Below are 16720 nucleotides of genomic sequence, written 5' to 3'. Positions count from 1 at the left end.
ATTTTCCAAAGCACCAGAAGGCAGGAAGAGAAACGATGGATGGAAACCAATCAAGGAGAGATCCAACTTAGAACTAAGGAGAAACTTCCTAATAGTGAGAACAATTAACCAGTGGAACAGCTTGCCACTGAAGTTATGGGTGCTCCATCACTGGAGGTTTTTAAGAATTGGACAGCCATTTGTCTGAACGGGTTTCCTGTTTCAGCAGGGGGTTGGACTAGAACACCTCCAAGGTCCCTTCCAGCTCTATTCTAATTGGCTGATTGATTGAAATGCCTCTCTGTATATTCATGATTGCAACCCTGAAAGAAATGTTTGTAAAAGCCAGTGCCTTTTTGACTTTCAAAGTTTGGTTGTCACTCTCAAAATAAACAAGGAAAAATCAGTTGAAAATTGAGGCTCTCAGGACAATAGGATGGTTTCAGTTGGTGAATTTCCAATATTTATCTGTAGGAACCAAAATTAAATTACTTCACAGCTACACTGGTAAAAAAATGGATCCAGCTGCTCAGAATTCATCTCTGAGTCCTCCTTTGTTAGAACTTATTGGAGTGGGGGCGTTATTAAAGGGTTTTCTGCCCTTTTTCCCACCCTAACAAGCAAAGAAAAGTTGCAAATATAACCAAAAAGAATCCTTCACAAATGAACAATAACAAAATCTCATGGTTTTTGTCCAGACATACCTTTTTCTCCCCTAAGATAAATACATCATGTTACTCAAAGCCAGGAGGAATATGTGGGTTACATTTTGGCAGCAATGAAGACCAATCAGGAGAATTTCAAATGAAAAGACAATATGTTTTTGGTGAATTGTAGGAATGGGGAGATTGTCTGGATTATCTTGTGCACACATGAAAAACAGATCAAGATGTTCAAAAGCTTCATTCTCACTGGTCCAAAACCCAATATAAAACCCATCTACACGAGTGACCAGGGCTCATTTAAGAGCCGTCCCTTCTGTTTTCCCACCGTGGGAAATGTGGTTGGGCGGGATTTCTGGTTGTCCCCCAATATAGTTTTCCTGGTACAATTGCAATTTTATGGCAGTTTCCTCATTTTTAACCCTCTCGTGTTTGCTCAATGTGCCTCATATTGATTTTATGTCTAGTTTCGGATGAGGTTTACTTTTATCAAGTCTTTGTAACACAGATGCTTCTCTCGATAGGATGTTGGTGGGCGCACCTTGGGATGGAACCGAAGATGACCGGAAAGGTGATGTTTACAAGTGCATTGTGGGAGAGAGGAAAAATTCAACATGCACTAAAGTCAATATAGGTACACATTTTGAAGTATCCATACCATATTCAGAAATATATATGAATCTCTTGAGAGCCAGTTTGGTTTAGTGGTGAAGACACCAGGCTAGAAGACTGTGAGTTCTAGTTCCACCTTAGACACAAAAGTTTTAGGCCAATTAGAGGGGAGCTCTAATGACACCTTAAGCATGGAAGGCATCTGAGTGACTCTGGGCCAATCCTTTGGAATGCTCTCTAATGGTCTGAAAAGGGAACAGGCCATGCTAGGTGGTCTTCTTCTGGGGAGGGTCGGCTCACAAGCCACTGGGTGATTATTTTTCTGCCCACCTTTAGGGCAGGAATGCGAGCCCCTTCTGGGAAGCAAAATATTTGTGTCTTCACTCATATTTGCCCAAATGGCATCAAAGAGCCAAATTAAAGGTAAAGGTTCCCCTCGCACATGTGTGCTAGTCGTTTTCCGGCTCTAGGTGGCGGTGCTCGTCTCCGTGACAAAGCCGAAGAGCCAGCGCTGTCCGAAGACGTCTCCGTGGTCATGTAGCTGGCAGGACTAAACTCCGAAGGCGCATGGAACGCTGTTCCCTTCCCACCAAAGGGGTCCCTATTTTTCTACTTGCATTTTTTTTGCATGCTTTCGAACTGCTAGGTTGGCAGAAGCTGGGATAAGGAACGGGAGCTCACTCCATTATGCGGCGCTAGGGATTTGAACTGCCGACCTTTCTGATGTTGTCTTTAGCCACTGAGCCATTGCATTCTTCAATTTCACAGCCACATTTTAGCAACTGGCTGAGATGGCTAGAAGATCCAGGCCTAAAAGGAGATGTCTATAAGTTGCAATGGAGGGTCAGGGGGTCCTTCCTAGCTCCAAAAGGAAAAGGAGAGATGTTTGAATCCTTGATTTTAAAGGGGCTTTTGTGGCCCACCAATGCCACCCCAAAATATATTTATCTAAATCCGTTAATAAGGGAGATCCCCTCACTGCCTGAAGTCAGAGGTGTGCTGACCAACTGCTCCGAGGACGTTTTTCCAAACATGTTTTCAGGGTTTTAGGCCTTAATTGTGCAGCTTCCTCTTCTTCTTTAAATTGTGGTGCCCAGAAGTAGAGGTGGGGTTTGACCAAGGCAGAAAACCGTGGAATTATTTCTTCCCATGAATTGAAAATTAAACTAAAAATGTCTTTGCTTTTTTTAGCAGCTGCCTCATCCTATTGACTCATAGCTGTGATCAACAGTTGTCAGGTCCTTTGCACATAGACTGCAATCAGCCCCCACCCACCCACCTCATCCCCCGCTTCCAGGGCTTTGTGCCTTGAAATCTCTTTCAATTTTTTTTACAACTACTGAATACAGATTAACAGAGTTGGAAGGGGTCTTGTAGGTCATCTAGTCCAACCCCCCGCCCAAGCAGGAGACCCTACACCATTGCTGACAGATGGCAGCCCAGTCTCTTCTTGAAAGCCTCCAGGGATGAAGCGCCCACAACTTCTGAAGGCAACTTCTGTTCCATGGGTTGATTGTTCCCACTGTCAGAAAATTCCTCCTTATTTCCAGGGTGAATCTCTCCTTGTTCAGTTTCCATCAGTTATTCTTTGTCTGGCCTTCGGGTGCCTTGGAAAATATCTTGACTCCCTTCCTCCTCTCTGGGGCAGCCCCTCAAATATTGGAAGGCTGCTATATTGTCTCCCCTGGACCAGCCATACCCAGCAACCGTTCGTCGTATGTTTTAGCCTCCAGTCCCCTAATCTTCTTGGTTGCTCTTCTCTGAACTCTTTCTAGAGTCTTAAAATCTTTTTTATAGTGTGGTGACCAAACTGAAAGGAATCAAACTCATGGGCTGAGTGGGCTAAAACAGACAAGTTGAAGCACATCAGTAATTATACAGGAAAGCATGATATAGAGGCGCACTTTTCAGCAGGATCCAAAGATTGCATATTCCTTTTTCTCTCTCTCTCCTTTTTTCTCTTTCCTTCCTCCTCCCCTCCCCACTTCTGAATCACAACTAGGTGACATGAGTCTCCGGAATATTTCCAGGCAAATAAAAAACATGCATTTTGGGATGACGCTGATAGCTAACAAAGATGACGGGTTTGTGGTAAGTATCTCTTGCAGTAAGTTTTTCTTTTTTAAAATAAAGCACATACCCAACCACATATTTTTTAAAAAAAGAGAGAGCGAGAGAACAAGAGCTATAAAAAGCTAACTCTGCTGCAGTAATTTCAGTTGCCAACCCATTAAATGGTGAGGCTTGACCGGGTTGCTGGAAGAGCAGCCTTGAGCAGAACAGGGTGAGTTGGGCACGTTTTTGATGGCTGCTGCTCACCATGTAAATTGTTCACACGACATGTTTAATCTTGCTGCCAAAGTGGCTTATTTGCCCCATCAGGGGTGGTATTCTACTGATTCGGTTTGAGCGAAGCAGGTAAAAAATGTTACCCTTTGGCCGAACTAGGAGTAAAAAAACATCTACCAGTTTGGCTGAACCGGTATTTGTTTTTCTTTTCTCCCAACGATCAGCTATTCCGACAATCAGCTGTGCCGGGATCCCCCTCACTGTCTTACTGCTTCGCCCAGGAAGCTTCCCTGAGGCCCAGGGGGCAAAAAGGGGCACAGGGGGATTGCTGTGTGGCTCTCCTGCGCTCGGTTTTTGGCCTCTTAGGCCTCAGGGAAGCCTCCTGGGAGCAAAACCAGCCTTCCAGGAGACTTCCCTGAGGCCCAGCAGGCAAAAATGGGGGGGCATGGGGGGGTGCTGCAAAGAAGAGGAAGAGGAGGGAGAAGGAGGAGGAGGAGGAGGAGGAGGAGGAGGAGGAGGAGGAGAAGAAGAAGAAGAAGAAGAAGAAGAAGAAGAAGAAGAAGAAGAAGAAGAAGAAGAAGAAGAGAAGAAGAAGAAGAAGAAGAAGAATGGATAGGGAAGTTGGAGAAGAAGGGAGGAAGGAAAAGGAGGAGAAGGAAGGCTAGATAGGGAAGTTGGAAAAGAGGGGAGAAAGGAGGGAAGAGGAGGAGGACGAGGACGAGAAAAAGAAGAAGCCACGCCCACCCAGTCACATGGCCATGCCCACCTAGCCACACCCACAGAACCGGTAGTAAAAATATTTGCATCCAACCCCTGTGCCCCATATATCGAACCACAGGGTCATCTATAAGCTGAACCAGCCTAACATTGTCAAAAGATCTAGACTGAAATCACAGAATAACAGGGCTGGGAGGGACCTTAAAGATCTTCTAGTAAGAAAATAAGGACTAAGAGTGACTGGATAGCAGTCTTCAAGTATTTGAGGGGCTACCATGAAGAAGAGGGGGTCAACTTATTTTCCAAAGCACCAGAAGGCAGGACAAGAAGCAACGGATGGAAACTCATCAAGGAGAGAAGCAACCTGGAACTAAGGAGAAATTTCCTGACAGTGAGAACAATTAACCAGTGGAACTGCTTGCCACCAGAAGTTGTGGGTGCTGCTCCATCACTGGAGTCTTTCAAGAAGAGACTAGATAGTCACTTATCTAAAATGTTGCAGGTTCTCCTGCTTGAGTAGGGGGTTGGACTAGAAAACCTCCAAGGACCCTTCAAACTCTATTCTGATTCATGGATTGATTGAATGAATAAATAACGAACAAATAAATGAACAAATGTGCCTTTTGGCACCTCCTGCTGAAATGCACCCAGAGAAGGAGCAAATCGGATGCATCTGTAAAGGCAGCAGAATTCCAAAGCCAGCCTCTTTCCTCAGATGCTTTTCTGGCCTTGCTCGCTTTTAATGGATTGTCCAGGAGTGTGAAACACTTTCTCCAGTTTAATTTTGGTGGCATTCCAGAGTACCTGGCTCAGATTTGGAAAACAGGATGTTGGATCTTCGGATTCATGGCTAGTGTGGGGGCAGCCCTGGCCAAGAAGCCTTTTGCTCCTTAATTCCTAAATGTTCCCCCCAAGTCCCCCACCTCCTCCACTTTTCTACTGATGATGATTTTAAGGCTGCATTCCCACAACAGACTGAATACTCCGCTAACCTATCTTTTGGTTTCACACAGTATATGCAATGATATTGTGCATTAATATTATTAAATCTTCAGTTCGATTCACAGTCTGGGATTGCTAAAAACTGAACACTTCAGGTCCTAACCAAGGACCTGAGAGCTGTTAAGTCTATACAGGTAATCCGTGACTTACGACCGCAATTGAGCCCAAAGTTTCAGTTATTAAGCGAGGCATTTGTTAAGTGAGCTTTGCCCCGTTTTACGACTTTCCTTGCCACTGTGGTTAAGTGAATTACTGCAGTTGATAAGTTAGTAATCCGGTTGTTAAGTGAATCTGGCTTCCCCATTGAGTTTGCTTGTCAAAAGGTTGCAAAAGGGGATCGTATGGCTTATTTATTTCATTTATTTAGTTTAGTTTGTCAAGCATGTATGAGAAACCAAGTATAAGTATGAACATAACATACAAACATGTAGATATAAACGGGTATAAGTATAATAAATGGGAGCTGTAGGAGAGGGATGGTAGGCACGGTGGTGTGCTTATGCATGACCCCTTATGGACCTCTTAGGAATGGAGTGAGGTCCACAGTTTAAGGTTAAAGTTTTTGGGGTTTGAGGCAGAGCTGGTATTCAGCCGGTTTCTACCAGTTCTGGAGAACCGGTAGCAGAAATGTTGAGTAGTTTGGAGAACCGGCCAATCCCACCTCTGACTGGCCCCGCCAACCCCATCTCTTCTCTGCCTCCCATTGAGTCCCAGCTGATTGGCTGGGTCTCCTTTGGTTGCTGTGCACAGGAGAACGGAGCTGGAAAGCAGGTTAGTGGGGTGGGGAGGGAATGGAGATTTGGCAGTATCCTTCCCCTGCCATGCCCACCAAGCCACGACACACCCACCAAGTCACACCATACCCACCAAGCCATGCCCACAGAACCGGTAGTAAAAAAAAATTGAATCCCACCACTGGTTTGAAGATGCAACAACAGAGTCCGGTAGGGCATTCCAGGCGCGACCCACACTGTTGCTGAAGTCGTATTTTCTGCAATCAAGTTTGGAGCGGTTTACTTTGAGTTTGTATCTATTGTTTGCCCCATGTGTTATTGCGGTTGAAGCTGAAGTAGTAATTGACAGGTAGGACATTGCAGCAGACAATTTTGTGAACTATGCTTAGGTCAGACCATAAACTGGGACACCCAGCCCAAATCCCTTTGCACCCTCCTTCTTAAGGGGAGACTGCAGTCCAGTAAGCCACTCCAAGTTCTCATGGAGATCCTCTCTCTTTCTGGCAGGCCTGCGCTCCCCTCTGGTCCCAGGAATGTGGAACATCCATGTATAACACAGGGATGTGCACTAGCTTGGACAAGGACTTCCGGCTGATGGAAAACATTGCTCCAACGGTTCAGAGTAAGTTTGGGTTTTGTTCCTTGGACTTCTAAACTATTTTAACTTTGAAAGATCCTCTGGCTGATTCTATAGGGTCCTCCTCCGTGGTGTGCTATAAACCAATGGTGCTCCATTGCAATGTGTGGACATGTTCCTTGGGTTGACTCTAAAGCGCAGCACAGATTCATGCTCACTTTGTGGGTGGAGCAATTTAAGGTTTTGCACAAGTCTGAGCTTCCAATGGACTTTTTAAAACTTGCAGGTTGTTCTGACCCACGCCCTTTTCCAACAAATCAAACACAATCCAAAGGGAACAGAAATCTTGTAATGCTTCTGCAAAATAATTAGCTGTGATAAGGACAAGCCTTGCCAAACTGTGTGAGACTTGCCAAAAGATAACAGACAAGAAATAATTTGCAATACAAGATTCTTCAAATACAAACTCGGGATACTGGAATGTCTACGAGGCTGGAGTTTCAAAACGTCTTTGCCTTCTGCAAAGAACTTTCATTTCACAGCTGGCTTTTATCTTCTTGAAGGAGGGGCCATTACCTTGCAGCCTTACTCCCAAGTTGCCCATGCTGTTGTAACTACTCTTTCCTGCAAGCAATCTTGCACTCAAGTGCTCTTGGCACAGGCTCCTCGGGAACCTCCTCATCGCTGCTGCCAGTCCCCACAATCTCTGAAGGCAGCAGTCCACTCCCTGATGGTCCTGGCCCCTCATCTGAGCTCTCCTCAGCCATCCGCACCTGCTGTTGGATAACTACAACACAGGTGGTCATAAGTGTGAAAAAGGTCATAAGTCATTTTTTTCAGTGCCTTTGTAAGCTCAAACGGTCACTCAATGAACTGATGTAAGTTAAGGGCTACCTGTACTATAATTCTAAAATTGTAACGTATCTAATTGCCAAGTCCTAAAATCAAATTTTCATTGTTTCCGTTCTTAAGTGAGAAATCCAAAAGTGGTGCCCAACTAGAAATGAAGCTAGATAAGCTTTTGTCTTTCCCCAGAGTGACTTTCAGCCATCCAGGCTGGTGAGTGGGACCTCCCATCGCTCACAGCTGGCTCCAGGTTCCCTCCCATGAGTCAGGCCCATCATTCGTTCCACAGGAGGGCTGACTAAGTGGCTAGAAACACATCCTGGGGTTTTAGAAAGCCTCACATGTCCATGACTCTCCTGGAAATGCCCAGTTGTGGACTTACATTTATCAGAAGAGCTGGGATTGTTTCCAACAGGATTTGAGGAAACATGGAAGAGAGACGTAACAAATCAGAACATTGAGTGGTGGGGTAGCCTGGAGGTGGAGCTCTCGTATCACAATCAGGAGGCTGTGAGTTGGATCCTAGGTAGAGGCGAATATTTCTCTCTCTCTGGGCACAGATGAGTATATATCTGCTGAACATAACTCCTCATTGGCAACAGGAAGGGGATCCGGCCAGTAAACACTCGGCTCCTTTCAGTTGTCCAGACTCCACCCCACAAGGGATTATGGGGTCATTAAAAGATGATGAATTTCAAACAGAACATTCTTCTTTCAGCATCAGTGGACATGCTGAAAGATCTAAGCAAGGACAATTGAAGGAGTACAATCCTTATCAGCCCTAACCAGCATTGTCTGGGCCCGAAGTGAATCATAATTCCCCACTTCCAAAGCGGGGGAAGGCTGGCATAAAGGCCATGTGGTATTCAGTGGCTTCCTTTGGTACTGTATTCCAAATTGGTTATCGGGATTTGAGATGGCAGTTTGGGTGTTGCACAGATCCATCCTCAATCATGGAAGTTCAGCGGTGGGCTTTAGACCAGTCCATCTCCTTCAACCTACTTCCAGAATTTCAGAGAAACAAATAGCAGCAGAAGGATTGTGTAGGCCACCTGCTTCCCAAGGGAAGACGAGATATAAATCTAATATGAAATATAGATTTTCTAAATTGGGTGAAAATACTGGGGAAAAGAGGAGGGATAGCCAAAAGTTGCTTAGGATTGAAAGCTTAAGGATTTTGCTGCCCATACAGGTAATCCTCAATGTACAAACACAATTGAACCCAAAATTTATGTGGTTAAGTGAGAAATTGGTTAAGTGAGTTTTATGAATTTTACGAATTTTCTCATCACATTGGTTAAGTGAATAATTGCAGTCGTTAAATTTATAACCCAGTTGTTAAGTGAATCTGGTTTCCCCATTGTCTTGGCATGTCCAAAGGTCGCAAAAGGGGATCATGTGACCCCGGGACACTGCGACCATCATAAATGTGAGTCAATTGTCAAACATCCGAATGTAAATCGTATGTACATGAGGATGCTGCAATGGTCTCGAGTGTGAAAAATGGTTATCTCACTTTTTTCACTGCTGTTGTAACTTTGAACGGTCACTAAATGAACTGTTGTAAGTCGAGGACTTCCTGTACTCTGGGACAGCGGTCGCCAACCAGTGGTCCGTGGCCCACTGGTGGTCCGTGAGAAAATTTTGGTGAGCCACAGAGAAATCTCACCCCCAGAGCACCACCCCCCAAAGCAATTAATCCAGGCTGCGCAGGAACACAAGGCTGCGCCGCCCACATGGCCCGCGGGAACCCTCCCCGCCCACTCACTCCTTACCCCGGCAAACTTGCCTGCTAAGTTGTTATTTTTCCTTTTTCCGACCATCATCTGTTCTGCTGTGCTGGGCGATTTAGATTAGCCAAAAAGCAGGAAATGGTTGCATTTCTTACTTTCTAGCTAGTCTTTAGATCTTCGGCTCTGCTTTTAAGCCGAACCAAACCTTCCTTAGGACTGAAGCAGTGCAGACTCAGATAGCTGATGACAGAAACACAGATCTCTAAGTGAATCTGCCTGCCTGCTTTGCCTGATTTTGGGTAAAAGTTGCTCTTTTTAATAAAAAATTCAATATTTATATAACTATTTATAATATTTACATACAAGCCTTGCCCAGCCAGTCACATGACCACCAAGCCACACCCACAAATTAGGCCACACCAACAGAACCGGTTAGTGGTCCCTAGGATTTAAAATTATGAGTTTGGTGGTCCCCGGGGTCCAAAAGGTTGGCGACTGCTGCTCTGGGGTATCCTTTGCCACTGCCTGACCTTTGCCACTGTTCACTGACCTTTGCGCAGGATGTTCAACCTATATGGACATTGTGATTGTCCTGGATGGCTCCAACAGCATTTACCCATGGTATGAAGTGCAGAATTTTCTTAGCAACATTCTCAGCAAATTTTTCATTGACCCAGAGCAGATCCAGGTGAGTTTTTATTTGCTTTTTTCCAATCTCAATCTTTGTTTATGGATTAGCCCCTGGGCCATATCAAAGTGCAGCGTTTGCTTTTCCATTGTTTCTTGTGGTTCTTTTAAGGTTTAAAATCAGTGGGACATGAGCTCACACCAGCATCTCTGGAAAAGAGACGTTGTCGGGATTCCAGCGATCGCCCTAATTAAATCATGAGCCTTCAAAAAACTTCAAAGTATTAATTAGGAGCGACATACTGGCATGACCTGTATGAAGCCAATTCTGGCATAAGTAATTACAGTTACCCTGCTTCCCCTCTTCCCCCTCCCCCACCAGGTGTGCCATAAATCAGTTTATCCTATTAAGCACATAGGTGTCATCTATCACATTCTCCAATTGAAGTTTTTCCCAGACAAAAGCTTCAGTAGCTTAGCTACTTTCTTGTCCCAGGCAATACTTTATCTCCCCAAATTCCTGGGATAAGCAGTTAAACACTACAAAGGCTTCCATACAAAGTTTCTTTATTGGATTATATCAGGCATCCTCAAGGTATAACTCACAGTTACGTTGAGATTCATCTAATGTCCAATCTTTGCATTGTCGCCTCCATAGTGTGAAAATATAGTTATCTTCATTCCATAACGATACAGCAAAGGGAGACTCCAGCACAATGCTGGGGTCCAGATAAGAATGCCCAAAACTCCCTCAGCCCAATCAGAGGTCAGTTCAGTGACCAATCAGGATTACAGATGTGACCATGTGACATGAACTACATCTCCCAAGAGGCATTAACTACATTTCCCATGGAGCATTCCCTTAAGGGGACAGCTCTCATTCCCAAACTAACTATATACTGTCTAACCAGCATACTATATACTGTCTAACTAGCACAGCTACAATCTTTTTAAAGATAAAGTTGGAATGTGCTTCTAAGTTCATTTGCTGTGTGCTTCTCCAGTCCTTTCCACGCCACCCCGTTTCTTACGCCAACTTGGAAACAAGTGTAGGAATGTTTTACAAGTTGGCAGACCTTGGGGAAGGTAACATAGACCAGGCTGCCTTTATGGGATCAAGGCCTCATGAAACCCACCCACCCTTCTCCCCAAAACTGAAGAGGGGTCCTTCTCCCCTTGGCCTCACAGGTGGGAGTCTTGCAGTACAGCGAAGTTGCGGTCCATGAATGGACCTTGAGGGATTACAAGACGGCAGAGGAAGTCATCGAAGCTGCCCAGAATATCAGCCGGCAGGAAGGACTCGAAACTCGGACGGCTTCTGCCATCCACAAGGCCTGGTAGGTTCTGGGAGGCGAAAGAGAAGGTGGGAAGGTCTATGGAGATGCTCCATCGTCCTCCAGTCCCTGGTTGTCCCAAAGGTGCTTTTTTTCCAAGAGGCAACTGGACTTTCTGGGTTTTTTTTGAAGACGTTTGGCTTCTCATCATATATGGATAGCAATAGCACTTAAGATGGATGGATGGATGGATGGATGGATGGATGGATGGATGGATGGATAGCAATAGCAATAACTCTTAAAGATAGATAGATAGATGATAGATAGATAGATAGATAGATAGATAGATAGATAGATAGATAGATAGATAGATAGAGCTAAAAATTTGAAACTGCATTATCAAACTTGGAAAAATGCAATTTGTGAAAGATAAGTTTGTACAAAGATTCAAAGTGTGAAATTAGATGCATCCTTGCCTGAGAAATCCTTTCTTTTGCTGCACAGAGCTCGTGCTTTGATTGATTAACGGACAGCAAATCGTCATAAGGTTTTCCCACATCAGCAGAATTTCAATGCACCAACATTGTCCAAATTTTACCAAGGCAACTTGTCACATTTGGCAAACAAGACCTGTGGCTTTAGAATTAGAGTAGAGTAGAGTAGAGTAGAGTAGAGTAGAGTAGAGTAGAGTAGAGTAGAATAGAATAGAATAGAATAGAATAGAATAGAATACTTTATTGGCCAAGTGTGATTGGACACATAAGGAATTTGACTTTGGTGCATATGCTCTCAGTGTACATAAAGGAAAAATAATATACATTCATCAAGAATCATAAGATACAACACTTAGTGATAGTCATAGGTTACTAATAAGCAATTAAAACGTATTAGGAAGCAAAACAATATAAATTGTAAAGTTACAAGCAACACAATTATAGTCATAAGTGGGAAGAGATAGGTAATATGAAGGATGAGAAGAATAATAGTAATGCAGACTTTGTAAGTAGTTGGACAGGAATTATTTGTTTAGCAGAGGGGATGGCGTTTGGGGAGAAACTGTCCTTGTGTCTAGTTGTTCTGCTGCTCTATAGTGTCATTTTGAGGGAAAGAGTTGAAACTGCTTATGTCCGGGATGTGATGGGTCTGTAGATATTTTCACAGCCCTCTTTTTGACTCGCGCAATATACAGGTCCTCCATGGAAGGCAGATTGGTAGTAATTGTTTTTTCTGCAGTCCTAATTATCCTCTGGAGTCTGGGTCTGTCCTGCTGGGTTGCAGAACCAACCCAGGCAGTTACAGAGGTGCAGATGACAGACTCAATAATTCCTCTGTAGAACTGGATCAGCAGCTCCTTGGGCAGTTTGAGCTTTCTGAGTTGGCACAGAAAAAAAATTATCTGTTGTGCTTTTTTGGTGACATTTTTGATGTTAGGTGTCCATTTTAAGTCTTGAGATATGATAGAACCTAGAAACTTGAAGGTCTCTACTGTTGACACTGTGTTTTCTAGTATTCTCTAGTCCGGGATCGGGGCATGGCCTTGCCAGGGAGAAGAACTTTTTCCCAAAGTCTCGGTTTCTTTTCTGGCTTCTGCCTGCAGCACGGAGGCCTTCAGTCCGGAAAGAGGGGGCAGAGAAGGCGCTACCAAGCTGATGATCGTGCTCACCGATGGGGAGTCCCATGATGGGGAAGAACTTGAAGACGCCTTGGAAGAGTGTGAGAAACGGAATGTGACGCGTTACGCCATCGCAGTAAGTGTGTCAGCAGATGGAGGGACAAACACACAGGGTGTGGGTGTCTCTCTGTACAAGGAGGGGAAAGTTCCAATATAGTTGTAAATCCCCCTTGTAGTTTATTTTAGCCAGCAATCTGAGCGCAACAAAAATTTTAACAAAATTCTTTTGTTAACTTCGACATCAGGTATCTTGGATCTGGAAGAATGCATCATGCAGAAAGTATCTGTGTTAGCATTTTTAAAAATTAAAAGAAAGAGAAAAAGCATTGTCAGAAGAATAATTCTGGGTTCCAACTTGAGCTGGGGTTGCACAAGAATAAATAAAAATGAGATCTTGGGGTGGAGAGGGGCGTTCCTTATTTATTTCCCAGTCCAACCTACAATCCTGGATTTCCTGGTGGACTTTTGAAGACTGAGCAGGCCCAATCATACAGGATAACAAGAGTTGGAAGGGGCCTCAGAGGTCTTATCCCCCCCATCCCCCCCCCCAGGAGACACTTTCCTTGTTAGCTGTTTGAAATCAGCCAGGTTCTGGGCATATATCTTCATAATTGTACTTCCCTCTCAATCAGTCCAGATGAATTGGTCGTCCATCCCTTTGATTTGCTTCTCTGTGAGGTATCCTTGACTGATCCTGAGAGCATTTTGGTGCTTGGGAAATGCGCTGGTCATACCCTTGGGGAAGAAATCCATGTGCCTGGCTTCTCTTGGGCAGCATCAATCAATCAATCAATCAATCAGAATAGAGCTGGAAGGGATCTTTGGGGTCTTCTATTCCAACCCTGTTCTAGTCCAACTCCCCGTCCAAGCAGGGGACCCTAGACCATTTCAGACAGGTGGCTATCCGGTCTCTTCCTGAAAACCTCCCGTGATGGAGCACCCACAACTTCTAGAGACAAACTCAGTGGTGGTATTCTAATGGTTCAGCCTGGTTTGGGCAAACTGGTAGTAAAGAAAAACAGCTCCTGGTTCCGCCGAACTGGTATTTCTTTCTTTCTTTCCTTTCTCCTCCCAACGATCAGCTGTTCCGATGACCAGCTGTGTCAGGATCTCTCTCACTGTCTTATTGCTTTGCCCTGAGCCCCAGGAGGCAAAAGGGGGCATGAGCCTCCCCCCCAGGAGGCTTCCCTGAGGCCCAGGAAGCCCAAAAATGGAGCATGGGGGGGGAGGGGGTGCTGCAAAAAGAAGAAGAAGCCACGCCCACCTAGCCACTCCCACAGAACCGGTCGTAAAAATATTTGCATCCCACCCCTGTTTAATTGTTCCAACCGTTAGGATATGCCACCTTAATTCTAGGTTGCTTCTTTCCTGGATTAGTCTCCATCCATTGTTTCCTCTTGCCTTGCCCTTCGGGTGTCATCACGTCATGGTGTTTTGCCATCAGAAGTCCTGAAATGATGTCTCTGTTCCCCCTCCCCAGGTCTTGGGCCACTACATCCGCCGGAAGAAAGACCCCAACTCGTTCATCAACGAAATTAAATACATTGCCAGTGATCCCGACGAAAAGTACTTCTTCAATGTGACAGATGAGGCAGCCCTCAACGATATTGTGGACTCTTTAGGAGATCGGATCTTCAGCCTTGAAGGTGCTGGGAAAGGATGCGGTGTTAGCAACGGGGGGGCGGGGGGGGATGGGCAGGGGGGGAACGGAACCCATTTGTATGAAATAGGATAAGGTCTCCTGCCTGAGCAGAGGGCTGGGCTAGAAGACCTCTAAGGTCCCTTCCAACTTGGTTATTCTGTTAGGGTAAGTAACTGTTGCTGGGATATATGTCAGTGTAGCACAGTTGCAATTCTAGTAATTCTGCTTGAAGAATAGAAATAGAAATAATAGAAATAGAAATAGAAATAATAGAACTAGAAATAATAGAAATAGAAATAGAAATAGAACTTGGAACGGAACTGGAACTGGAATAGAATAATGGAATGGAAGGGAATAGAATGGAAGGGGAGGGGAGGAGAAGAGAAGAGAAGAGAAGAGAAGAGAAGAGAAGAGAAGAGAAGAGAAGAGAAGTAAAAAAAAAGAAAAAGAGAAGAACCTTAGAGGTCTTCTAGTCCAACCCCTGCTCAACCAGGAGACCCTCTACCATTCCGGACCAATGACTGTCCAGCCTCTCCTTAAAAACCTCCAGTGATGGGGCACCCGCAACTTCTGGTGTCAAGCTGTTCCACCAATTAATTGTTCTCACCGTCAGGACATTCTTCCTTAATTCCAGGTTGCTTCTCTCTCTGATGAGTTTCCATCCATGGTTTCTTGTCCTGCCTTGGGGTGCTTTGGAGAATCACTTGACTTCCTGTCTTCTTTGGGGCAGCCCCTTAGATATTGGAACACTGCTATCATGTCACCCCTAGTCCTTTTTCCGAATATCATGTAATGTAACTCTAGTCCTCAAGTTATGACTGGCAGCTTAGCAACTGTGCCGACTGACTCCCCCCAAAAGTACTACTGATGACCTAGATTCAAAGTTCCAATGGCTGCTGCCCCCCCTCCTATGGCCAGGTGATTGCATCATACAGCGCACCTTGCGAAGAAGAGGCGGTATGTCATGGTTGCATGACATCCTAGACCAGCTGAAGCTTCTGGGTCAGAGGTGGGTATTCAGCCGGTTCTGACCAGTTCTGGAGAACCGGTAGCGGAAATTTTGAGTAGTTTGGAGAAGTGGCCAATCCCGCCTCTGGCTGGCTCCGCCCCCATCCATTCTCCGCCTCCCATTGAATCCCAGCTGATTGGCTGGGTCTTCTTTGGTTGCCCTGCACAGGAGAATGGGGCTGGAAAGCAGGTTAGGGGGTGGGGAAGGAATGGGGTTTTGCAGTAACCTTCCCATGCCACGCCCACCAAGCCACAACCCACAGAACCGGTAGTAAAAAAATTTGAATCCCACCACTGTTCCTGGTGGCCTTCAGGGCAGGCCCATGTAAAAGTCCCTGCAGTAGTCAAGCTGTGAAGTGATCAGGGCGTGAGTGACTGTCTGAAGCCCACTTCCCTCAGTCTAGGGAAGGGCACCACCAATGGCTCCAGATGGGGCGTCAAAAGCCTTCCTGGTCACAGTGTCACCTGCTCGTCAAGCAGGAGCTACAAATCTAGGAAATCTCCTCCCCCCGCCAAAAAAAAATGATGGACCAGCCCTGAAGGGGAAAGTGCTACCCCTCCCAAGGTCAAAGATCCTCAACTTTTCACCAAACACGGACTTGGGCACACACAACCGTCACGGCAATACCCAAAGTCTTCTTTTCTAAAGAAAAGCTATTTATCCCTCTTTTCTGATAAAACTGGCCTCCAGTAATACGTTGGTATCAAGAAGGTGAGATTTATTTAACAAACCCCGCCTCCCCCATTTTTTTAATAGTATTTTTTTTTATTTTTCGGTTTCAAAAATACATGTGTTTTTTTTTTTTTAAATAGGGACCCGTGAGTATAACTCTTTTGAGCTGGAAATGTCTCAGGTTGGCTTCTCCACCCACCTGCTGGAGGTAAGAGACCAATCGGGCTTCTCTCGTTTCCAAATGTGAAGCGGTATATAAGTGCTAAGTGCTATTGTTATTATTTATATAAACTTTAAGTAAAGCAAATTTATACAGCCGCCCGACTCGCACACAGAGGACTCCATGCGGCTTACAATCTGGAAGCCAGGCAGCCTTTGGGTTGCTCTTCGCTTTGAGTATGTTGGATGTTTGGACGGCTGTGGTGTCCAGTGGTGGCGCAGTGGTTAGAGCCCAGTACTGCAGGCTGCTTCTGCTGCCTGCCGGCTGCTTGCAATTTGGCAGTTCGAATCTCACCAGGCTCAGGGTTGACTTGGCCTTCCAGCCTTCTGAGGTGGGTAAAATGAGGACCCAGATTGTTGGGGGCAAGAGGCTGACTTTGTAAACCGCTTAGAGAAGACTGTAAATGCACTGTGAAGTGGTATATAAGTCTGAGTGCTATTGCTATTTTCCTTC

The 16720-nt window shown here is 45.2% G+C and overlaps 1 protein-coding gene across 2 annotated transcripts in view; it reads left to right on the top strand.

The window, feature by feature from the left end:
* ITGA10 (integrin subunit alpha 10) overlaps positions 1-16720 on the top strand; it is a 61650-nt gene that overhangs the window by 13310 nt on the left and 31620 nt on the right. For both annotated transcript variants that reach the window (XM_087913751.1, XM_026721801.2), the window contains 8 exons: positions 1166-1275; positions 3256-3344; positions 6503-6617; positions 9712-9839; positions 10967-11115; positions 12650-12800; positions 14205-14370; positions 16188-16255. In XM_087913751.1, the coding sequence (XP_087769877.1) occupies positions 1167-1275; positions 3256-3344; positions 6503-6617; positions 9712-9839; positions 10967-11115; positions 12650-12800; positions 14205-14370; positions 16188-16255 (975 nt within the window). In that variant the 5' untranslated portion in view covers position 1166. The remainder of the gene's footprint in view (positions 1-1165; positions 1276-3255; positions 3345-6502; positions 6618-9711; positions 9840-10966; positions 11116-12649; positions 12801-14204; positions 14371-16187; positions 16256-16720) is intronic.

The sequence above is a fragment of the Pseudonaja textilis genome, chromosome 16, assembly GCF_049901715.1.
Source record: "Pseudonaja textilis isolate UNSWEBS1 chromosome 16, rPseTex1.2, whole genome shotgun sequence".
Classification (NCBI taxonomy): Eukaryota; Metazoa; Chordata; class Lepidosauria; order Squamata; family Elapidae; genus Pseudonaja; species Pseudonaja textilis.
The sequence above is the reverse complement of the archived record's forward strand: the minus strand, read 5'-3'. Positions and strand labels throughout refer to the sequence as shown.